The sequence below is a fragment of the Amblyraja radiata genome, chromosome 6, assembly GCF_010909765.2.
Source record: "Amblyraja radiata isolate CabotCenter1 chromosome 6, sAmbRad1.1.pri, whole genome shotgun sequence".
Classification (NCBI taxonomy): Eukaryota; Metazoa; Chordata; class Chondrichthyes; order Rajiformes; family Rajidae; genus Amblyraja; species Amblyraja radiata.
The window spans coordinates 53,152,868-53,175,136 of NC_045961.1; the positions used below are offsets into that span (position 1 = coordinate 53,152,868).

At 41.6% G+C, this 22,269-nt stretch overlaps 1 protein-coding gene across 2 annotated transcripts in view; it reads right to left on the reverse strand.

The window, feature by feature from the left end:
* Window positions 1–6,112: 6,112 nt before the first annotated feature.
* The window catches only part of slc7a1 (solute carrier family 7 member 1), a 62,088-nt gene continuing 45,931 nt past the window's right edge, over window positions 6,113–22,269 (reverse strand). The window contains exons 7-12 of one of the 2 annotated variants that reach the window (XM_033022848.1): window positions 14,307–14,443; window positions 12,829–12,931; window positions 12,303–12,514; window positions 9,395–9,561; window positions 9,180–9,288; window positions 6,113–8,602 (exon numbers count right to left, since the gene is read on the reverse strand). In XM_033022848.1, the coding sequence (XP_032878739.1) occupies window positions 8,400–8,602; window positions 9,180–9,288; window positions 9,395–9,561; window positions 12,303–12,514; window positions 12,829–12,931; window positions 14,307–14,443 (931 nt within the window). In that variant the 3' untranslated portion in view covers window positions 6,113–8,399. Of the gene's footprint in view, window positions 8,603–9,179; window positions 9,289–9,394; window positions 9,562–12,302; window positions 12,515–12,828; window positions 12,932–14,306; window positions 14,444–14,905; window positions 15,046–22,269 lie in introns of both variants that reach the window. The other variant, XM_033022847.1, reaches the window with a different exon arrangement.

Here is a 22,269-nt window from a genome sequence, read left to right on the forward strand (position 1 = left end):
CGGAGGAACTGAAGGAAATTCACATTCGGCAGGAAATGGTGTTGGGTAGATTGATGGGATTGAAGGCTGATAAATCCCCAGGACCTGATGGGCTGCATCCCAGGATACTTAAGGAAGTGGCTCAAGAAATCGTGGATGCATTAGTGATCATTTTCCAATGTTCTATAGATTCAGGATTAGTTCCTGTTGATTGGAGGGTAGCTAATGTTATCCCACTTTTTAAGAAAGGCGGGAGAGAGAAAACAGGAAATTATAGACCAGTTAGCCTAACATCGGTGGCGGGGAAGATGCTGTAGTCAATTATAAAAGATGAAACGGGGGCACATTTGGATAGCAGTAACAGGATCGGTCTAAGTCAGCATGGATTTACGAAGGGGAAATCATGCTTAACTAATCTGGAATTTTTTGAGGATGTAACTAGGAAAATGGACAAGGGAGATCCAGTGGATGTGGTGTACCTGGATTTTCAGAAAGGTCCCACATAGGAGATTAGTGGGCAAAATTAGAGCACATGGTATTGGGGGGCGGGTATTGACATGTACAGAAAATTGGTTGGCTGACAGGAAACAAAGAGTAGGGATAAACGGATCCCTTTCAGAATGCCAGGCAGTGACTAGTGGGGTACCGCAAGGCTCTGTGCTGGGACCGCGGCTATTTACAATTTAATTAATAATTTGACGGAATTAAAAGTAATATTAGGAAATTTGCAGATGACACAAAGCTGGGTGGCAGTGTGAACTGTGAGGAGGATGCTATGAGGATGCTGGGTGACTTGGACAGGTTGGGTGAGTGGGCAGATACAGTTTAATATGTATAAATGTGAGGTTATCCACTTTGGTGGCAAAAACAGGAAGGCAGATTATTATCTGAATGGTGTCAAGATGGGAAAAGGGGGAGTACAACGAGATCCTGGGGTCCTTGTACATCAGTCACTGAAAGTAAGCATGCAAGGACAGCAGGCAGTGAAGAAAGCGAATGGCATGTTGGCCTTCATAACAAGAAGAGTTGAGTATAGGAGCAAAGAGGTCCTTCCGCAATTGTACAGGGCCCAAATGAGACCACACCTGGAATATTGTGTGCAGTTTTGGTCTCCAAATTTGAGGAAGGACATTCTTGCTATTGAGGGAGTGGTTCATGAGGTTAATTCCTAGGATGACAGGACTGTTGATAAAATGGAGCGGCTGGGCTTGTATACTCTGGAATTTAGGACGAGAGGGGATCTTATTGAAACATATCAACATATTATTAAGGGGTTGGACACGCTCGAGGCAGGAAACATGTTCCCAATGTTTGGGGGAGCCCAGAGCAAGGGCCCACTGTTTAAGATTAAGGGGTAAGCCATTTAGAACGGAGATGAGGAAAAACTATTTCACACCGAGGGTTGTGAATCTGTGGAATTCTCTGCCTCAGAAGGTAGTGGAGGCAATTCTCTGGATGGTTTCAGGAGAGTTAGATCGACCTCTTAAAGATAGCAGAATCAGGAGATATGGCAGGAACTGGGTACTGATTGTGGATGATCAGCCATGATCATATTGAATGGTGGTACTGGCTCAAAGAGCCGAATGGCCTACTCCTGTACCCATTGTCATAATGAATTCTGAAGTTTATGGACATATCCTATCTGCTCAAGTTCAAACAAATGTCTCAAAACTCATTGGCCGGGGGTTCATTCTACAGCAAGACGATGATCCCAAACACCGCTAAAGCAACAAAGGAGTTTTTCAAAGCGAGAAAAGGGCCAATTCTTGAGTGACCAAGTCAATCAGCCGATCTGAACCCAATTGAACATGCCTTTATATACTGAAGGGGACTAGCATCCTAAACAAGCATATGCTAAAGATGGCTGCAATACAGGCCTGGCAGAGCATCACCAGAAAAGACACCCAGCAACTGCTGATGTCCATGAATCTCAGACTTCAAGCAGTCATTGCAAGCAAACGATAAGCAACCAAATACTAAACATGACTACTTTCATTTACATGACATTGCTGTGTCCCAAACATTATGGTGCCCTGAAATGAGGGGACTATGTATAAACACTGCTGTAATTTCTACATGGTGAAACCAAAATGTATAAAAATGGCTATTAAAATCTGACAATGTGCATTTTAACCACATGTGATTTTTTGTATTACAAATCTCAAATTGTGGAGTACAGAGGCAAATAAATAAATGATGGGTCTTTATCCCGAATATTATGGATGGCACTGTATATTCTATTTATATGAGAATCTCTTACGTTTTAAGATTAGCCATCTACAAAAAAGGCCAGAGCAGACTCTTTTTCCTCAGAAGGCTCAAATCCTTCAATGTGTGTAATGATATGCTGCACATGTTTTACAACACTGTGGTTGCAAGTGTTATTTTCTACGCTGTTGTCTGCTGGGGCAACAGCATTAGTGCAAAAAACAACAAGAAGCTGGTCAAACTGGTTAAACGAGCTAGCTCAGTGCTGGAGGGGAGAGTAGACTCTGGGATGGATGTGCTTGAGAGGCGTATGAGGCACAAGGTGCAGGTCATCCTGAAATACCCCGGGCATCCCCTCCATGTAATTCTGGAGAGTCAAAAGAGCACTCGGAACAACAACCGGCTCCTCTCCCTGCCCTGTAGAACGGAGCGGTTCAGGAGATCCTTCACCCCTGCAGCCATTAGATTTTATAATTCGGACCGCTAGGCTGTAGGGGGACGCATTTTGCAATTTTTAATTTTTAATTGTTAATTATTGGTCTTTTTAAGTATTTATTGCTCTCAGGTAGTGTCCACATTGTATTCTATGTATTTTCTGTCTGCGTTCGTTTTGAATCTGTGGGTTTGTTGGTTGGGGGCTTCTGGACATCTGAATTTCCCTGAGGGGATCAATAAAGTATTTATTATTATTATTATTATTATTATTATTATTATTATCTGCCATATTATCTCAGGTTTCTCTCTCCACAGATACTGTTCAATCTGCTCATTATTTCCAAAAGTCTCCTTTTGGTAGAAACAAAGAACTGGTTTATACCAAAGATAGACACAAAGTGTCGGAATAACTCAGCAGGTCAGGCAGCATCTCTGAAGAAAAATGATGGGTGATGTTTCGGGTGGGGACCTTTCTTCAGACTTAAGAACTTTTTTAGTCTGAAGAAGGGTCCCAACCCGAAACGTTGCCCATCCTTTTTATCCAGAGATGCTGCCTGATCCGCTGAGTTATTCCAGCACTTTGCGTTTATCTTTGAGATTTCCTTATTGGATGCAGTTTCATCTCTGACCTACATTTCAGTGCATAACCATGTCCCTTTGGATTTTCTCTACCAAGTCTTTGCACCATTTTCTGATTTTATTTTGGTATGATTAAAGAATGGGTCGACTGGGTTTGTATTCATTGGAATTTAGAAGGATGAGAGGGTATCTTATAGAAACATATAACATTTTTAAAGGGTTGGACAGACTAGATGCATGAAAAATGGTCCCGATGTTGGGGGCGTCCAGAACCAGGGGTCACAGTTTAAGAATAAGGGATAAGCCATTTCGGACTGAGATGAGGAAAACCTTTTCACCTAGAGAGTTGTAAACCTGGTGAATTCTCTGCCACAGAAGGCAGTAGAGGTCAACTCATTGGATGTTTAAGAGAGAGTTAGATTTAGCTCTTAGGGCTAAAGGAATGAAGGGATATGGGGAAAAAGCAGGAACAGGGTACTGATTTTAGATGATCAGCCATGATACTATTGAATGGCGATGCTGGCACGAAGGGCCGAATGGCCTACTCCTGCATCTATACATTTTTTTTTTTTCTGTTTCTATTTTCCAGAAGAGCAACTATTTCTTCTTTTTCCGAAACCACTTGTTATACGAGAATGTTGCCTGAACAATCTGTGATCCATAGCGTTATGGCCATAGCGCTATGTTTAAAGCCCATAGCGCTGTGGTCGGTAGCGCTATATTTAAAGCCCATAGCGCTGCGGCCGGTAACGCTATATTTAGAACCCATAGAGCTGCAGCCGACAGCTCTTTGTTTAAATCCCCAGGCGCTAAGCCGACAGCGATCTGTTTAAACCTTTGCGCGCCAAACCGGCAGCATTGTGCATATTACCTTTACGTGCGACGTCTGTAGCGCTGTGTATTGATTTGCGTGCGAAGTCTTTAGTGCGGTGTATTGATTTTTTTGTTCATAAGGTGGGGCGGGGGGTGCCTCGCTCGGATGCAGTCCCTTGCCATTGGTTATAGTTTGAATTTGGGAGCAGCGCCATTGGGCAGAACTTATTGGCGGTTATTTCATGTGATTTTTTTCTATTACAAATCTCAAATTGTGGAGTACAGAGGCAAATAAATAAATTATGGGTCTTTGTCCCAAACATTATAGAGGGCACTGTATCTATTATTAAAGCTTCAAAAACTTAAAAACATCTATTAAATATGTGTCAAAGTCACATTAACCAGACTTACATGCCAAATACATTACCCAAGGCATTATTGTAATTCCCTGTGCTTTTTAGGTTTTAATTCAGAAATCATATCAAACCTATGTTACAAAAGAAAACCACAACTTATCTTACAAACAATCAAGCTCATATTCACTAATTTTATGCACCAGAGGACACTCACTAGGTACATCCTGAATCACACCATTTCAGGATGTACCTAGTGAGTGGCAGCTAACACTGCAGCTTGAAGTGCAATTACTGTCATGAAGCAAGAACCCCAAATACGTAAAGCAATTTCACACCAACCAGCAAATGTTCAAATAGACTATGTTAACCAGCAAACAGCTCAATTGTGGTTGATTGAGGAACGAGTATCGATTAGAAAACTATACATCTGTCCTACTCATCCAAATAGTCCACCAGATTGGGCTGACAGGCCCTGATGTGAAGTCAGTGCAGCAGCCTTCAGAAGTGCACTCCTCTATGGAGTGGGACTTCACCTCTATAGTTCTGATTGAAGCAGAAATGCTACCATGCCAGCCACGACAGACAGCGGGGGAGGGGACTAGATCCACTGATCTGCAAACTCCCCCTGCCCAGTGCACATTTTACGCAACACATCAGTCCTTTGGTTACACCTGCCCACCCCAAAAATATGCTGCACTAAAAGTTAAAGGATGTATCAATAATAGATTCAATTTCAGTACTGTTAACTTTCAGCACTGCACTGCCAAAAGCAGACATTTAATCACCGTTTAGAAAAACTGGAACCAAATTTACAAATATATCTTTGATTATTTGCTGTGATTTTCAAATACATGCAACAGTCTGCAGCAAAACATTCCATTAGTACCGAATGTTCATGAAACAGACCCTCTCACTGAATGCGCTTTACTCATATATTGTATTTTTAATGTTGGTGGAGGACCTTCCCTACTGTAAATATTTCTATTTTTGGTAATCCATTATTCTTTAAAAGATGTTGATATGTACTCTCTATGACACAACCTTTTGTAGTTCAATAATCTAATCAAGTACTCCAATCACCACAATTTTAAATTGCCTATACCTTTGTCATTAATGTCCTTGCCTGGGGGAATGGCCTTTTAATTATTCTTCACCAGGATATTAATACATTTCTTCTTTTCTATCTCGGAAGTAATGCAAAACTCCCGATATCTTACTCTCAGAATTATACCTTCTTACTCCTTGACTCGTGTGTGAATTTACACTTTATGGATTTATACATTCAGTAACATGCTGTGAAACCCTGCAAACTGCTTTACATGTGGCCTCAACGTCATATTGTTTAAATTGATAAGTTACATACTAATTATAAACCCTTGTATAAAATATAAAATGCTGATTTAATGTTTTCACTATCATTTTCTCTCATCCATTCCCTTAACCCGGCCGTGGCTCAACAATTCCACATTCAAAAATCTCCATCTTCCGTAAATCTCCCTTTTCAGCACTTCCATTTCTTTGCCTCACCTTTAGTCACCCACATCTCACATTCTTGAACAGGAGACATTGCTCTACCTGAAGCAAAGACGTCAGCTAAAAACACAATTTTCCTGTTTAGCAACAGTGAAAAATCAGTGACGTTGTGCAGTTACATCATCTTGTAATGGGGAATTATTTACCAGCAGTCTATTAATTAAGAAACACTTGCCTATATGAGTTTTCACAAATGATTCACCTGTTTCAGCTGCAAATTCCCTTTATTTATTTATTTACTCCCATGAACACGTGGGCTACAGGTGCAAATCCCAAAATGATGTGCAATTTTGAATTTGATAAATCCTGACATCTGTCACCTGGCATGGAATACAATGACCATAACATAATTTTCAAACACTATATCATTCATTAATATTCTTTAAGGAATGGAATCCCTGTGCGACTGGTATTGAATTATGGACTAGTTTTAAATACTATTAATAAATTGCACCCGGTGTTACACTGACCCCAGGACGTGATGCACGTGATGCATCACATGTTGCTATACACACAGCACCATCCATGATTAAAATAGGTCTAATACTCAGTGATGAGGACTTGGCATTTTGTTATTATCAATGGCCATCATCTGGGACATTGCCATTATTCATTTCCAGTGATACCTGATGCCAAAAATTTGCTCAGTATCTTTTGCTATTACAGACACAACCTTTGAAAATTTGCTTACGGGTTTAGTAGCTTGCTAGTTCTGTAACCCAACGTTGTATAATGTGGTCTGTGATTAAACCTAAATTTTGCAGGTGTTCACATTGTAAATAATGACAAGAATCTGCCTTACATTCCACTGCCGTCACATAGCTTTCAAGATAGTTAACTATAATGATCTGTTGTCTACCAAACTGGATATAATAGTGTTGTGTATACACCATTTCCTAGTACTTTCATTGGTCTTTCTCGAGTTCAAATTTCTGCTTTCAAGCAAATTTATATCAATGAATAAAGCTTGCAATAACAGATACATGAAATGAAAGTTCAGTTTTTATAACAAGCCCATGTCTTTAACTTTAAAGACGACACTGATAGGACAGGAAAAATATGAATGCATATGATGCCTGGGCTTAATTAAAACATAATAGCCCAAGTTTCCTGATAACAATGCCTGTAGACTCCTCACTGCAAGCCTTAGGCTGACATCTCTTGACATCAGAAATGGTTGGTTAAATGTTTGATAAGATAAATCATCCCAAGAAGATTTTCAAAATGAATGCAAGCCAACAAAACTAGAAGGTCTAGATTGTTAAATTTCCATTTGATCAGTGAATATACCATTTCTCACTGTTTGTTATAATGTCATACAAACTAATTTCTAGTCATAAACTTGTGATATTTCGTGCTTGAGAAGAGTCACATTTCCAGAATTTAAGTTAATACCTTCCCCAATCACCTTAACTTTGTGGGAATAACTTAAATGATTTTGTTAATCTGCACCCCACAGGAAATATTGATTGATTGAGTAGTCAATGCTGTTTCAAATAATTAACCAGCTGATTTTAAAGATTGTAAATGCTTTCACTAACATTCAACAGAAGTCGCTCCTCTCTGGAGGAGAAATATTTGATGAGACAGATTTCAAGCCCAAATTCGTTCACATAAAAATAAAAGCATACACCTGTAACTAAAGATTGGTGCACTATCGGAAGAACAGTAATATGATTACTTTCACCATGTGAACCTACAGAAGAACACGTAAAGACAATGTAACATTACCCACTGGAAATATTATATAAATCTGAACTATAGAATCAAACCAATTATAGGGATGATAAATTAAATTAAAAGTTCATAGCAAAAACCCACACTTAACAAAAGCATCAGCATCAGAAAATGTCTTATTCTGTCCCCACATAATAAATTGCTTTCTTTGCTGGATTTACTACAATGTTTCATTAAGCAACTAACTTTTAAACAAGTCAAATGAAACAGTCTGAAATTGTAGCTCACAGGCAGGAAATGATTGTCCACGTTGTGACATTCAGCATCCTCTACTGAAGCTTAAGGAAAGTAGTGCACCATAGAGATTCTAAGCCCAGGTAAAAATAGATACTTTTATACGTTCTATCAACTTATTCTACAAGTGCTCACTTGACCAAAGAAAGCATTTCTTTTGCAAAAATATATATCCACCTACACTTTGTGCGCATAATCACAAGCTAAAAGTTCAGTATCCCCAACAGTATCCGTCCCTAAAACCCAATAAATAGCTCTAAAATCATTTTGATCATTTTGTTTGAACCACTTGGTGTAAATAATGTCACCAGTAGTTTGGAGGTTATACAAAAACAAGGAGTTGAAGTAACATAGCAACGTCACCCTTAGTCACAAATGCTCACTGGTACTCAAAACCCTCACCTGCATGTTCGAACAAATATACTCCCTCCCTACATGATGCAAGTAGCATTCATTCAGTTGTACTTTTAAATGTTCAAGTTAGATGCCAGACACATAATTAGAAGAATGTGAACCCCTGTTGATTTAAACATCATCCTCTGTGTTCCTACTATCTGCAGGATCCTCATCGATATTGTGTAAGAAAGCTTCCTTCTCTGGAGGTACAGCCTCACCATTTGACACACTCACTGTGTCCTTAAAGACCCTTGCAGTTCTGTCAGTGGGAAGCCTGGAAGAACTAGATTCTGAGCTGTTGTGTATTCCGTACACAAAGTAAATGACACAGCCTGTCAAGAAAAGGAAATAAAAAGGCATCTTATTTGAAATTCAACTTCATTCTGAAAGCTGCAGCCATACAAGAAATATAATTCCCCAAATTTTTTATTTTTTTTAATCATCTGGCAATCATTTATTCATTATCGCTACATTTCCTAATGTAAATAATCCCACCGTTACAATCAGAAAGTTAAAAAAAACTTATTTGATAGGGTTGGACATAAAAGACACAAAATACTGGACTAACTCAGCAAGTCGGGAAGCATCTCTGGAGAAAATGGACAGGTGATTTTTCTCCAGAAATGCTGCCTGACCTACTCCATTTACTCAAACCCACTGATTTATTCCAGCATTTTGTGTCTATCTGGTATAAATCAGCATCCGCAGTTCAGTTTTATTATATTACCCAGGTTGTCTTGGAATCTAAGCAAAAAGTAGCAAATAAACAATGTTTTCCCTACAACTCGTGTTTCTTGATGCTTGACCCACCCCCAGCTATAAAGCGAGATCACCAATACAAAATGTTCTCAGAGGAAATACAAACTGGTGAGAATTGCAATCCAAAGATACAAATACTTTCTTTCTCACCTATTACCATCCAGATAGCGAACCGTATCCAAGTGCCTCTGTCCAACTGCATCATTAGATAGACATTCACAACAATGCTGACAACAGGCAAGTAGGGCAAGAGCGGTACCTAAAAATCATTAGATGAAACCAAAAATATATATTGAGGTAAGTTTAAATTCAGAGAAATCGATCAAGCAACTCCAGCAACAACAGAGAAATCTCAGAATGCTTACCTTAAATGAGAGCTTTGTTTTGTTTTCTGGTTGTCTAGCAATGATGACAGTGAAAAACGTGCACAGAAGCATTATTACAAGCAGTAAGCATATGGACCAGGGTTTCCCCTCCAACAAAGGATCTTTTGCATAAACAGCGAATAGGCACAATATCAGAATAAATAACCCTGCAACAGAAAGCAAAGTACATTAGTGGTGTTCCTATTGGGAACTTGTGAAATTCTTCTTTGTTGGCTCAAGTTGGGATAGAAAAGCAAGATATCATTTGGTACTTTGTTATCCATGGTACCAGTTTAAAAAAAAATCCTAATTCTTGTCTATTGTGCATTGTTTAAAGTCAGCAAAGAGATATTCTGGAGGTGCACAAAGCATTCTCAAAACGATCCAATTACAGGCACCTCACATTTTACACAGATTATGTTATTGAAAAGCAGTGCACATCTCAAAAATATGTAAATTAAATATTTTACTTTGCCAGGTATAAATTTAAGCATGTTACTTCAAAAATACAGACATGCAAATCTGGCTTTGGTATTAAATGAGCAAGCACTATATTCTAAAAGCAAGAGTAAAGCGCGAGGTGCCTTATTTTGTCACAGTTCAAGACTATCCCCACTTTCTGGATTCTACCATTTGTGGAACGAACTGGCCCCCTTTCTACCCTCGTCTTAAAAATCTCCATCACTTCAGTCCTTTACCATTATAGACAATAGACAATAGGTGCAGGAGTAGGCCATTTGGCCCTTCGAGCCAGCACCGCCATTCAATGTGATCATGGCTGATCATCCCCAATCAGTACCCCATTCCTGCCTTCTCCCCATATCCCCCGACTCTGCTATTTTTAAGAGCCCTATCTAGCTCTCTCTTGAAAGCATCCAGAGAACCTGCCTCCACAGCCCTCTGAGGCAGAGAATTCCAGACTCACCACACTCTGTGAGAAAAAGTGTTTACTCATCTCCGTTCTAAATGGCTTATTCCTTATTCTTAAACTGTGGCCCCTAGTTCTGGACTCCCCCAACATCGGGAACATGTTTCCTGCCTCTAGTGTGTCCAAGCCCTTAACAATCTTGTATGTTTCAATGAGATCCCCCTCATCCTTCTAAACTCCAGAGTGTACAAGCCCAGCTGCTCCATTCTCTCAGCATATGACAGTCCCGCCATCCCGGGAATTAACCTTGTAAACCTATGCTGCATTCCCCCAATAGCAAGAATGGCCTTCCTCAAATTAGGGGACCAAAACTGTACACAATACTACAGGTGTGGTCTCACTAGGGCTCTGTACAACTACAGAAGGACCTCTTTGCTCCTATATTCGATTCCTCTTGTTATAAAGGCCAACATGCCATTCGCTTTCTTCACTGCCTGCTGTACCTGCATGCTTAAAAATAAATAAATATAGGATTCCGTAGTTTCTGATCAGTCAAATCTGTATTTGCTATTTTCAAAACTATTAATTGGCCTCCTCTGAAGCCAATAATCTAAAAGAGAAAGAGCGAGAGAGCGAGAAAGAGCGAGAGAGCAAGAAAGAAAGAGCGAGAAAGAGAGAGCGAGCGTGCGAGAAAGAGAGCGAGAAAGAGGGGGAGAAAGAGAGAGCGAGAAAGAGGGAAAGAGGGAGAGGGAGAGGGGGAGAGAGACACAGAGAGAGAGAGAGCTTTTGCCCCAGGTCTGGCTGTTGCGTCCAGGTCAGCTTGCCTAGCAGATACCTTTAAAAGCTGTTTCAGAGATACTTTAGCAGTTTCATGCTAAACTGTCTTAATAGAGCAATAAAGGAAATGCAACAATACCACATAGGAATAGGCCCTTCAGCCAACAATGACCACGCCAATCCTGATGCAAATCACAACTAATCTCATCAGCCCGCACACAGTCAGGACCACATATTCCGTCTGTTCATGTCTAATTGAAATTCCTCTTAAACATTACTATCATATCTGCTTCTACTACATCCCTGGCAGTACGCTCTGGGGACCTACCATTTAAAAAAAAAAACTTGTGTCTCAAATAGTCTTTAAACTCTCCCCATCCTACGTTTAACCTATGCCCTGGGAAAATAGATTCTGACTAAGCCTCATGGTTTTTCTGAATTTTTATCAGCTCATTCCTCAGACTCCCATGATCCTCAGAAAACAATCCAAATGTTCCCAACCTCTCCTTATAGCTAAAGGGCCTGTCCCACTTTCACGACCTAATTCACAACCTTTTTTACTCATGGACATCTTTCATCAGTCTAGAAAAAACGCCACGACCTACTTTATGCCACGAGTACCTACGACTAGATTCACGGTCTGTTACGACCTACCTACGACCTCGTGACGACCATGCTGTGAGTACGAGTCAAGGGCAAATTCGGCAGAGGTCGTGAATTAGGTCATGAAAGTGGGACAGGCCCTTAACACACTCCAATCCAAGCAACATCCTCATATGCAACTCCACTTGCAACCTCTTCAAAACATATTTCCTACAGTGTGGCAATCAGGACTACATACGATCAGGACTCCAAGTGTGGCCTAACCAAAGTTTTATACAGCTGCAGCATGACATGCCAATTTTTATACTCAATGCTTCAACCAACAAAGCATGCCATACACCTTCTTTACTACTTATCCACTTCAATTGGCACTTTCAAGTGCTGGATCCCATGCGATTTAAATCTTCTGGATCACCTACTATGCACCCCAAGAGGGATCAACAGAGGGATCTTGGGGTGCAAGACCATACTGGACTGAACAAATTCCATCCAGCAGTAAAATGGAGACACAAGGAACTGCAAATGTCAGAATCTTGCTATCCAATTAGATCAGATAATATTACACAAATACAAACAAGTCAAACTCAAGTACAATAGACAGAGCGAAGTGAAAGATAGAGTGCAAAATATGGGGAAGGAGAAGCAATTTAATAAACTCACCATTGAAACCCACACATGTACTGACTAAAGATCCTGACTGCTGGGTAGGGTGTATATTTTCAGGAAATAACACGGCATTCAATGATAATCCGTAATTTCCTTGCAAAACCTCTGCTTGAGAGTCACTTGTGCTTGCTGATTCAGTCAAATCTGTATCATCAGAGGTATTTGCCATTTGATATGTTGCATTAGAAAATTGGTCAGGCTGATATCTGCAATGAGGAAATGGCCATGTTATTCATCTCAACAATTTTTTTTTGAAGTCAACCTTCTAAGTCAACTGAAATCGTTTATGGCTAGCTGAACTCAAACTGCAAAGGAAGTGTGCAGTACTGGACACAGGAGCAAAATGGCAGTGTTGTTACATCCCCTTCTCATCCAGGCATGACAGTCCTGCTCTTAAACCTCACAGACTGGTCTGTTATGTGAAAAAATAGCCCTTTACCTAAAGGGCAGAGGTCTTAAGCTGCATTTATATTAAGGACAACAGATGATTTGCCCCTGAAGAGAAACACATTTCAATTACCTGAGCACCAGAACACAAGCAGCCACCAGTGAGTAGGCAAGAAGGGTCCCAATCGACATAAGATCCACAAGATCCTTGAGGTCAAACAACAATGCCATGATAGCTGCAGCAAGAGAGTAATAAAATTCTAAATTTCTGCCAATAGAACAATTACTTTAACATAACATCCAAGAGAATTTGTGTATGGTTTCCACACATCACAAGCATAGCTTTCCTTATTCTGCAGGTTAGCCTTGCCTTTAGTACAAACGGCAAAATAGCAATTGTGCAAACTGCCTATTCCTTGGACACATCTGCATGCAAACTCATCTGTGGATGGAATAATGTGTTCAGTCTGAAGAAGGGCACCAACCTAAAACTTTGTCTGTCCATTTCCCTCCACAGATGCTGCCTGACTCACTGAGTTCCTCCAGCACTACGTGTTTTGAGCAAGAATACAGGTTTGTATAGGTGTTTTATCTCACTTGGGCCTCTCACACTACACACAATTATTTTTCCTCTTGGAGTTATTTAGCCAACCAAAGAAGCCATTATGTAATAGCAATGTCCCAAAGAAAGCAAAGACACTAGGTATTTTTAGTTGCAGAATTGGTTAAACATTGGCCAGACTCTCAAAAAAGATCAGCTGGTATTCAGTGGTCAGTAGATTTGGACATTTAATACCCACTACAGGCTCATATGGAGTAAATCTCCCCCCAAAAAATGTATATATCAGATACATGCGGCAGTTGGTAGCGCGTGAGAAAAAGTTCACGTTGAGCTACATCAACAACAGAGCCTCAAAAATTACAATATTTAAACTTCATAAAAGAAAACATGTCATCAACAACAGAGGGTGGTGGGTATATGGAATGAGCGGGTAGTTGAGGCAGGTAAAAAAGATATTTGGATCGGTACATGGATAGGACAGGTTTAGAGGTTTATGGACCAAACGTAGGCAGGTGCAACTAGTGTAGAGGGGACACCTTGGTCGGCAAGTTGGAACAAAGGACATGTTTCCATGCTGTAATACTCTAACATGCATAAGGATCATTGTAAATCTATACAAGGTAACCCAAAGCCCAATCAGCGAGCAAAGCCTAACCAAATAATTGGTAATTAAGAATCCCTGATATTCTAAACCATCACTGTTCAAAGGCAAATTTCCACCGGCCAGACAGGATTTCCTCAACCACTACAGGAAGATGGATGGGCAGTTCACAATTTAAAGTGTTCTTACTGATACCAGATAAAGACACTGTGCATACTGTTCCGCCTTCTTTGTTGAGGCTACCTAGCTAACGAGCTAATCTGGAGCGAACATAAAATTGGGTTTTTGTTTTAAAACACGAGTAAAAGCCAATACATAACTCTGAACAAATTCTGTGCTCGAAGCTTATCTCCATACTCACACGGGTTAGCTATGCAGTCACAGGGCAATGTTATTGACTCAAAAATCCACTGCAGTCCAGTTCTTAGAACTTCATTCAAACGCTTACCAGAAAGTACCCCAGCTGCAATGGTTGAAACTATTGGGGCTTTTCTTTCACTTACACGAGACAAGAATCTGAACAGCAGACCATCCCGTGCCATTGCAAACACAATCCTTGGCAACGGAAACATTGAACCTAATAGGCTGCAAGGGAGAAAGTGAATTTTAAGAGCAAATGACTTGGATTTACAGGGAAGGTAAACACAAGGACACCAAAAGGATAATAGAAGCACTTGATTTAAAAGAGGATTTATTCCAACTTTTCCAATGAGTTCAAACTCAGTTTTTTAAGTTGATATATGGGAAATGTAAATTTGGAAATGTGGTTGTGGCAGGCACAACAATCTGACCAAGCGACAAAATGTGAATTTGAGTAAGCGGTCAATCATTCTTCAATACTGCTGTGAAGAAATGCCACACAGAATCAGACATTTTTTCAGTGAGTTGAGGGAGGATTTCCAAAGCAAGTGCACACTAAAAGTTGGAGGAGGCCTCTGCTCATAATTTTGAGAAAAAATTCCTAGCAGTTCAATAACATTCCTAGCAGTTCATTTGGCCCAATACATTTACCTTCCCTGACATTCACTGTTTGTTAGAATGCCTTACCTGCAACAACCCCTGATACTACTGTGGCAATAAGTGGCGTTTTAGTCCTTTTGTTGATTCGGGCCAACACCCTGAACAGCAGTCCATCCTCTGCCATTGCAAATATTACTCTCGGCATTGGAAATATGGAGCCAAGAAGACTAATAGAGAAACACAGTCCATCCCATATTAGTATTGTACAATCAAAGGCACAAGCAGTTAATTGCAAACAACAACCATAAAACAGCAACCTTTGTTTGGTCTAACGTATAGACAAGTTATCAGATTTCCTTTCCTGAAGAGTATCAGTGAACCTGATGGGTTTTACTATTAGTACCTTCATGGTTATTGTTACCACTGCTCGCAAGGGATGGGTGGGGGGGAGGGGGGGGGGGGGGGGGGGGTGGGGGAGTACAGTAGAGCCGCTGCCCCACTGCACCAGAGACCCAGGTTTGATTCTGGCCTCATGCACTGTCTGTGTGGTGTTTGCACGTTCATAACCGTGAGTGTCTCCTCTAGGTGCTCTTGTTTCCAATGACGTGCGAGTTTGAAGGTCACCGTATTTCCCGGCAATAAAGAGGCTAGTTTTTACCCCAAAATATCTCTTTTTACTCTAAAATCACAAATTCTCTCTCTAAAATCTCAAATTCTCTCTCTCTCTCTCTAAAATCTCAAATTCTCTCTCTCTCTCTCTCTCTCTAAAATCTCAAATTCTCTCTCTCTCTCTCTGTACGAACTGCAGCTAGTCCCGGGGACGCGAGGGATCTGAAGCCTTCATTCAAACACATACTTAACTCATTCTATACAGCAAGTAGCTCAAATACATATCAGCAATGAAATACACTGGCCTTTTAAATAATAAAATTTCAAGAATTTTAAAATGTACAAAATATTGTGAAATACCCCAATGTTATATAAAATAAATAACCAAAAGTTAATAATAAAATGTAAAGTAATATATACAGTGAAAATAAAAATCCCAGTCAATTATCCCACATATACCAATGCATAGGTCCCTAAAAGTTGCAGCACAGGCAAAGTGAAGTAGGCATCTTGCATGTTTGCCTACATCAATCAAGGCATTGAGTGTAAGTGTTGGGGCATGATGCTACAGCTGCACAAGCGATGAGACCACGCTAGGAGTACTGTGCAGAGTCCCGGTTACGTAGCTATTAGAAAGGACATCATTAACCTGGAAAAGGTGCAGAAAAGATCCACAACCATGTTACCGTGACTGGAGGACGAGTTATAAGGAGAAACTGAATAGGCTGCACCTTTTTCCTGGAGCAGAGAAGCCCAAGGGGTGACGTTACAAAAGGTATATAAAATCACGAGGGGCATAGATAAAGGTGGTTGGTCAGTCTTTTACCCAGGACAGGGGAAGCTAAAACTTGAGAACACAGATTTAGTGGAACAAAAAAAGAGGAAGTTACGTAAACCCACCGCTGGGTAGACGAAGGTACAATTACATCATTTAAAAGACACTTGGGCAGGTACAAGGTTAGAAAAGAGGGATATGGATGAAATGCAGGTAATGGCACTAGCTCAGACAATTTGGTCGGCATGGTTGAGTTGGGCCAAACTCTCCGATTCTAAATGTAAATGTTGCTCTGTGATCTTTACCAAACAAAAAGTTCATGAATTAAAGTGTGTTTTAGAGGATCCGGCACTCGAGGTGTGATGGCAATTTCTTATGAAACTTTACTGAGATCGATTTTGGAGTTGACAACATATTTTTGCACTTCATATCCACAACCATAGTACAGGAGGCACACTGCGGCAAAGCAGGGTTTGTGATAGATTCTCCAGGAAACAACTGTTGCTTAGGTGAGGTGGGAGCAGTCTTCATTGAAATCATTATCATAATATGGTTAGTGACAATTTGGCTGCTCCATCCCCATCATTTACTACAGTGACTATGCTTGAAGTATTTCATTGTCTATAAAGTGGAACTGCAAGAAGCAAGACGATAAAATAGACAATAGACAATAGATGCAGGAGTAGGACATCCGGCCCTTCAAGCTAGCACCGCCATTCGCTGCGATCATGGCTGATCATCCACAATCAGTACCCCGTTCCTGCCTCCTCCTCATATCCCTTGACTCTGCTATCTTTAAGAACTCTATCTAACTCTCTCTTGAAAGCATCCAGAGAATCGGCCTCCATTGCCTTCTGAGGCAGAGAATTCCAGATTCACAACTCTCTGGGTGAAATGTAGAGCATTTGATTGATTAGATACAGACCATTCCTGAAGGTGAAAAATGCTGAAAAAAAGACTAATTCTGTCATCATCTGGGGAATGTGGTAGAATCTTCCACATAACCCATGACACAGTCATAGAGCTAGTAATTGAAAGTCATGAAGGTCATGGGTCATGGAAAGAACGTTCACGTCTCGGCCCTGTTTTCACCAATCTTTCCACCACCACGCACAAGAAGCCAAAAAAGCGCAAGACAGACACCATTGTATGCAGATGCCGAGAAGTGTGTTCAGCTCTGGCTGAGCAATTTCTAATTTTGTGTGTAGACTCGATAAGAAGTGAAGAAAAGATCACAGCAGCATTGAATGGAGATCTGTGGCTGTTACAACTTCAGGGGGTCTTAAACCACTTTGGACAATGAAGCAAAGTCACTGTAGTATATATAGGAAGTGGAGCAACCAATTTGTCAGAAACAATGATGTGATAATGACCAGTCCAGAGATATAGAAGTAGCCAGGACACAAGGGATATTAGAAGCATAGAAAATAGGTGCAGGAGGAAGCCATTCGGCCCTTCGAGCCAGCACCGCCTTGTGATCATGGCTAATTGTCCCCAATCAATAACCCGTGCCTGCCTTCTCCCCATATCCCTTGATTCCACCAGCCCCTAGAGCCCTATCTAACTCTCTCTTAAATCCATCCAGTGATTTGGCCTCCACTGCCCTCAATGGCAGGGAATTCCACAAATTCACAACTCTGCGTGAAAACGTTTTTTCTCACCTCAGTCCTAAATAGCCTCCCTTTTATTTTAAGACTATGGCCCCTGGTTCTGGACTCGCCCAACATTGGGAACATTTTTCCTGCATCTAGCCTGTCGAGTCCTTTTATAATTTTATATGTGTTTCTATAAGATTCCTCCTCATCCTTCTAAACTCCAGTGAATACAAAAAAAAACCTAGTCTTTTCAATCTTTCCTCATATGAAAGCAAACCCTCCCTCCCCTGCCGAGGCCGGGAGGAGGGAGGGAGGGAGGGGGAGGCCTCGGCGTGCGGGAGGGTTTGCTTTGAAAGCGCCGTTAGCGGATTTGCAAGCAACGGCCGCTATCAGGGAGGAGGAGGGAATGGAGCCGCTGTCGCGGCTGCTGCTGCTCTTCGGGGCCCGTCATTCGCTCCGACCCTTCTGAAGCAGCTACACCAAAGATCCTATGGCTATAGGATCTTTGAGCTGCACCGCTCGGCCCCGCACCTTGCTGTTGGCTGGCGGAGGAGGGGGCGAGGAAATCCCAACGGCCAAGGCAGCGGGGTGATGTTGTCCGAGGAGCGCTGACCTTCCTTCCTCCCCACCTCACCCCCCTTCTCTCTCTCTCTCTCTCTCTCTCTTGTACGCCCCCCCTTACCCTGGGACCCCTCCTCTCCATCCCGCACTGATCCCCATCTACCCCCCCCCCCATCTATTCATCCTGCGTTGATCACCCTATCCACCTCGCATTGATTCTCCTGCCACCCCCCCCATCCATCCTACACTGGTCCCCCAATTTATCCTGTACTTACCCCCCTTCCCATCCATCCTGCACTTCTCCTCCATCCATCCTGTACTAATCCACGCATTCATCCTGTAGTGATCCCCCATTCATCCTGCACAGACCCTCCGATCCACACTGTACTGACAAACCTCCTTCCTTTCATCCTGTGCTGATCACCCCCCATCCATCCTGTACTGATCCTCCCATTCAAGAAGAATGGGGGGAACAGTCTGAAGAAGGGTCTCGACCCAAAACGTTGCCTATTTCCTTCGCTCCATAGATGCTGCCTCACCCGCTGAGTTTCTCCAGCACTTTTGTCTACCCCCATCCATCCCGTACTGAACCCCCCCATTCAACACCACTGACATCCCCCTTGCTCTCCCCTCACAATTTTACCTACTCTAACCAACACATACGAATTCACCTGCCTCAATCCATCCATTCTGCACCGACTGCCTTCTAACCCGCAACCGCCCCCCCCCCCCCCCCCCCCCCACCCCCGCCATCTATCCACCCCGCACTGATTCACACACACCCCCCTCCCTGACCCTATTGTGCTGGAAATGTCTTCAGAGCGAACACTGACTATGTTTGATAACGGAATGCAATCAAATGTGTTTTAATTCCCAATGTTATTATTTGTTTTAGTCCATAAAGATGGATTAATTATATTGTGAACACGTGAAACATTAAAACCGCAGTGTTCGATTGTCACTGCTGCCGTTGTCATGTTATTACATAATTCATTTTAACGGCAAATCAATGCTCTTAATATGGAGTATCAGTACTGTAGTTATTTAATGAGCAACATTCACAACTATACGTTGGATTTATCCAGGATTTACTTCTACAGTCGATCATATACATCACAAATTTGATCAGGAGATATTTCAGTTGAAATTTTAACGTTAATTCTGAAGTGGGAATGATGGAAATGGCGTTTATCAATAATTTATTTTTAATCTTGTGCTTACAAACTGGGTATCTTCATTGCTGTTCACAACACATACATCTAATCTGAATGTCTGGTAATGTGGCGTCTTGACACCTTTAAATATATAACCAAAAGAATATTTGCTGCAGTTATGGCCTTTGGCCATCTCTTGTCAGTTAGTGTAATGTTTAACCTGTCAGGTGGGTATGGTCGGTTTTAACACCTATTATCATAAAATGCCTATAGAAATTTCCTTGCAACCTGTATATTTTGTTGTGGATAAATTATGTGGGAAGTGAGAGTGTTTCTGTACCAATAGCAATAACGACCCATGCTATGGCCATGTTATGGTAATTTTCGGTCCTTCACAGAAAACATGCTTGCATCAATCTGTAGTGTGCATGGTTAAGCATATATGTTACCATGGTCCAGGATTTATTGACACAGGTTGATCATACGCTGAATGATCCAACCACATTTTAGTTTGGAAGTGGAAAGAACTAATAGAAATTGCATTAATTGCAATGTGTAAAAAGAGTTGAGATACTGTCTTATAATTTTGCTGCATGTCATTGTGGGATATATCATGTCTTGATTGGTGAATATGTTTAGTTTGTGACTTTATTTGAAGCAGAAATAATATGTGAATGCTTCATTGAGTATAATTCCGACTGGTAACTACGCACTTCGTCCGAGCACATTATCGCACGCGTCATGCAAGCCATCTTAAATGACCACCTAAACTGTCATTTGGCAACCTAAAAAGCTGCCAAGGTTGCCCGGCTGGCAACAGGGAAAAAAAGTTAAACGAGAGCCCTGCTACGCTGCACTGCCTCAATCACAAGGATGTCCTTCCTCAAATTAGGAGCCCTATACACCAGAGCCCTATACAACTGCAGAAGAACCTCTCTGCTCCTATACTGAAATCTTCTTGTTATGAAGGCCAACATTCCATTAGCTTTCTTCACTGCCTGCTGTACCTATAAGCCAACTTTCAGTGACCGGTGTACACGGACACCCAGGTCTCGCTGTACCTCCCCCTTACCTAACCTAACCCCATTGAGATAATAATCTGCCCCCTTGTTTTTGCCACCAAAGTGGATAACCTCACATTTATCTATATTATACTGCATCTGCCATGCATCTGCCCATTCACTCAACCTGTCCAGGTCACCCTGCAACCTCCTAACATCCTCTTCACAGTTCACACTGCCACCCAGCTTTGTGTCATCCGCAAACTTGCTAGTGTTGCTCCTAATTCCCTCTTCCAAATCATTAATATATATGGTAAATAGTTGCGGCCCCAACACCGAGCCTTGCGGCACTTCACTCGCCACTGCCTGCCATTCTGAAAAGGACCCCTTCACTCCTACTCTTTGCTTCCTGTCTGCCAACCAATTTTCTATCCACGTCAACACCCTACCCCCAATACCATGTGCTCTAATTTTAGTCACCAGTCTCCCGTACGGGACCTTATCAAAGGCTTTCTGAAAGTCTAGATACACTACATCCACTGGCTCCCCTTCATCCATTTCACTTGTCACATCCTCAAAAAATTCCAGAAGATTAGTCAAGCATGATTTTCCTTTCATAAATCCATGCTGACTTGGACTAATCCTTTTACTGCTATCCAAATGGCCCATTATTACCTCATTAATAATTGACTCCAGCATCTTTCCCACCACCGAAGTCAGGCTAACTGGTCTGTAATTCCCCGTTTTCTCTCTCGCTCCTTTCTTGAAAGTGGGATAACATTAGCTATCCTCCAATCCACAGGAACTGATCCTGAATCTATTGAACATTGGAAAATGATCACCAATGCGTCCACTATTTCTAGAGCCACCTCCCTGAGGACCCTGGGATGCATACCATCAGGCCCAGGGGGTTTATCATCCTTCAGTCCCATTAGCCTACCCAATACTATTTCTCGCCTAATGAAAATTTCTTTCAGTTCCTCTACCCTCTTAGATCCTCTGTCCTCCAGTACTTCTGGGAGATTGTTTGTGTCTTCCTTAGTGAAGACAGATCCGAAGTACTTGGTCAACTCTTCTGCCATTTCCTTGTTCCCCATAATAACTTCACCCGTGTCTGCCTTCAAGGGACCCACATTTGACTTTGCTATTCTTTTTCCTTTAACATATCTAAAGAAGCTTTTACTGTCCTTTACATTCCTGGCCAGCTTCCCCTCGTACTTCATCTTTTCAGGCCGTATTGCCCGTTTTGTTTCCTTCTGTTGTCCTATGAAAGTTTCCCAATCCTCTGGCTTCCGGATACTCTTTGCTGTGTTATACATCTTTTCTTTTAGTTTTATTCTATCCCTAACTTCTCTTGTCAACCACGGTTGCCTGCTACTCCCCTTAGAATCTTTCTTCCTTTTTGGAATGAAATGATCCTGCGTCTTCCGGATTATTCCCTGAAATTCCTGCCATTGCTGTTCCACCGTCATTCCTGCTAGGGTCCATTTCCAGTCTACCTTGGCCAGCTCCTCTCTCATGCCTTCATAGTCCCCTTTGTTCAACTGCATCACTGACACTTCCGATTTAACCTTCTCCTTCTCAAATTGCAGATTAAAACTAATCATATTATGATCACTACCTCCAAGCGGTTCCTTTACCTCAAGTTCTCTTATCAAATTTGGTTCATTGGACAACACTAAATCCAGAATTGCCTTTTCTCTGGTCGGCTCCATTACAAGCTGCTCTAAGAATCCATCTCGGAGGCACTCTACAA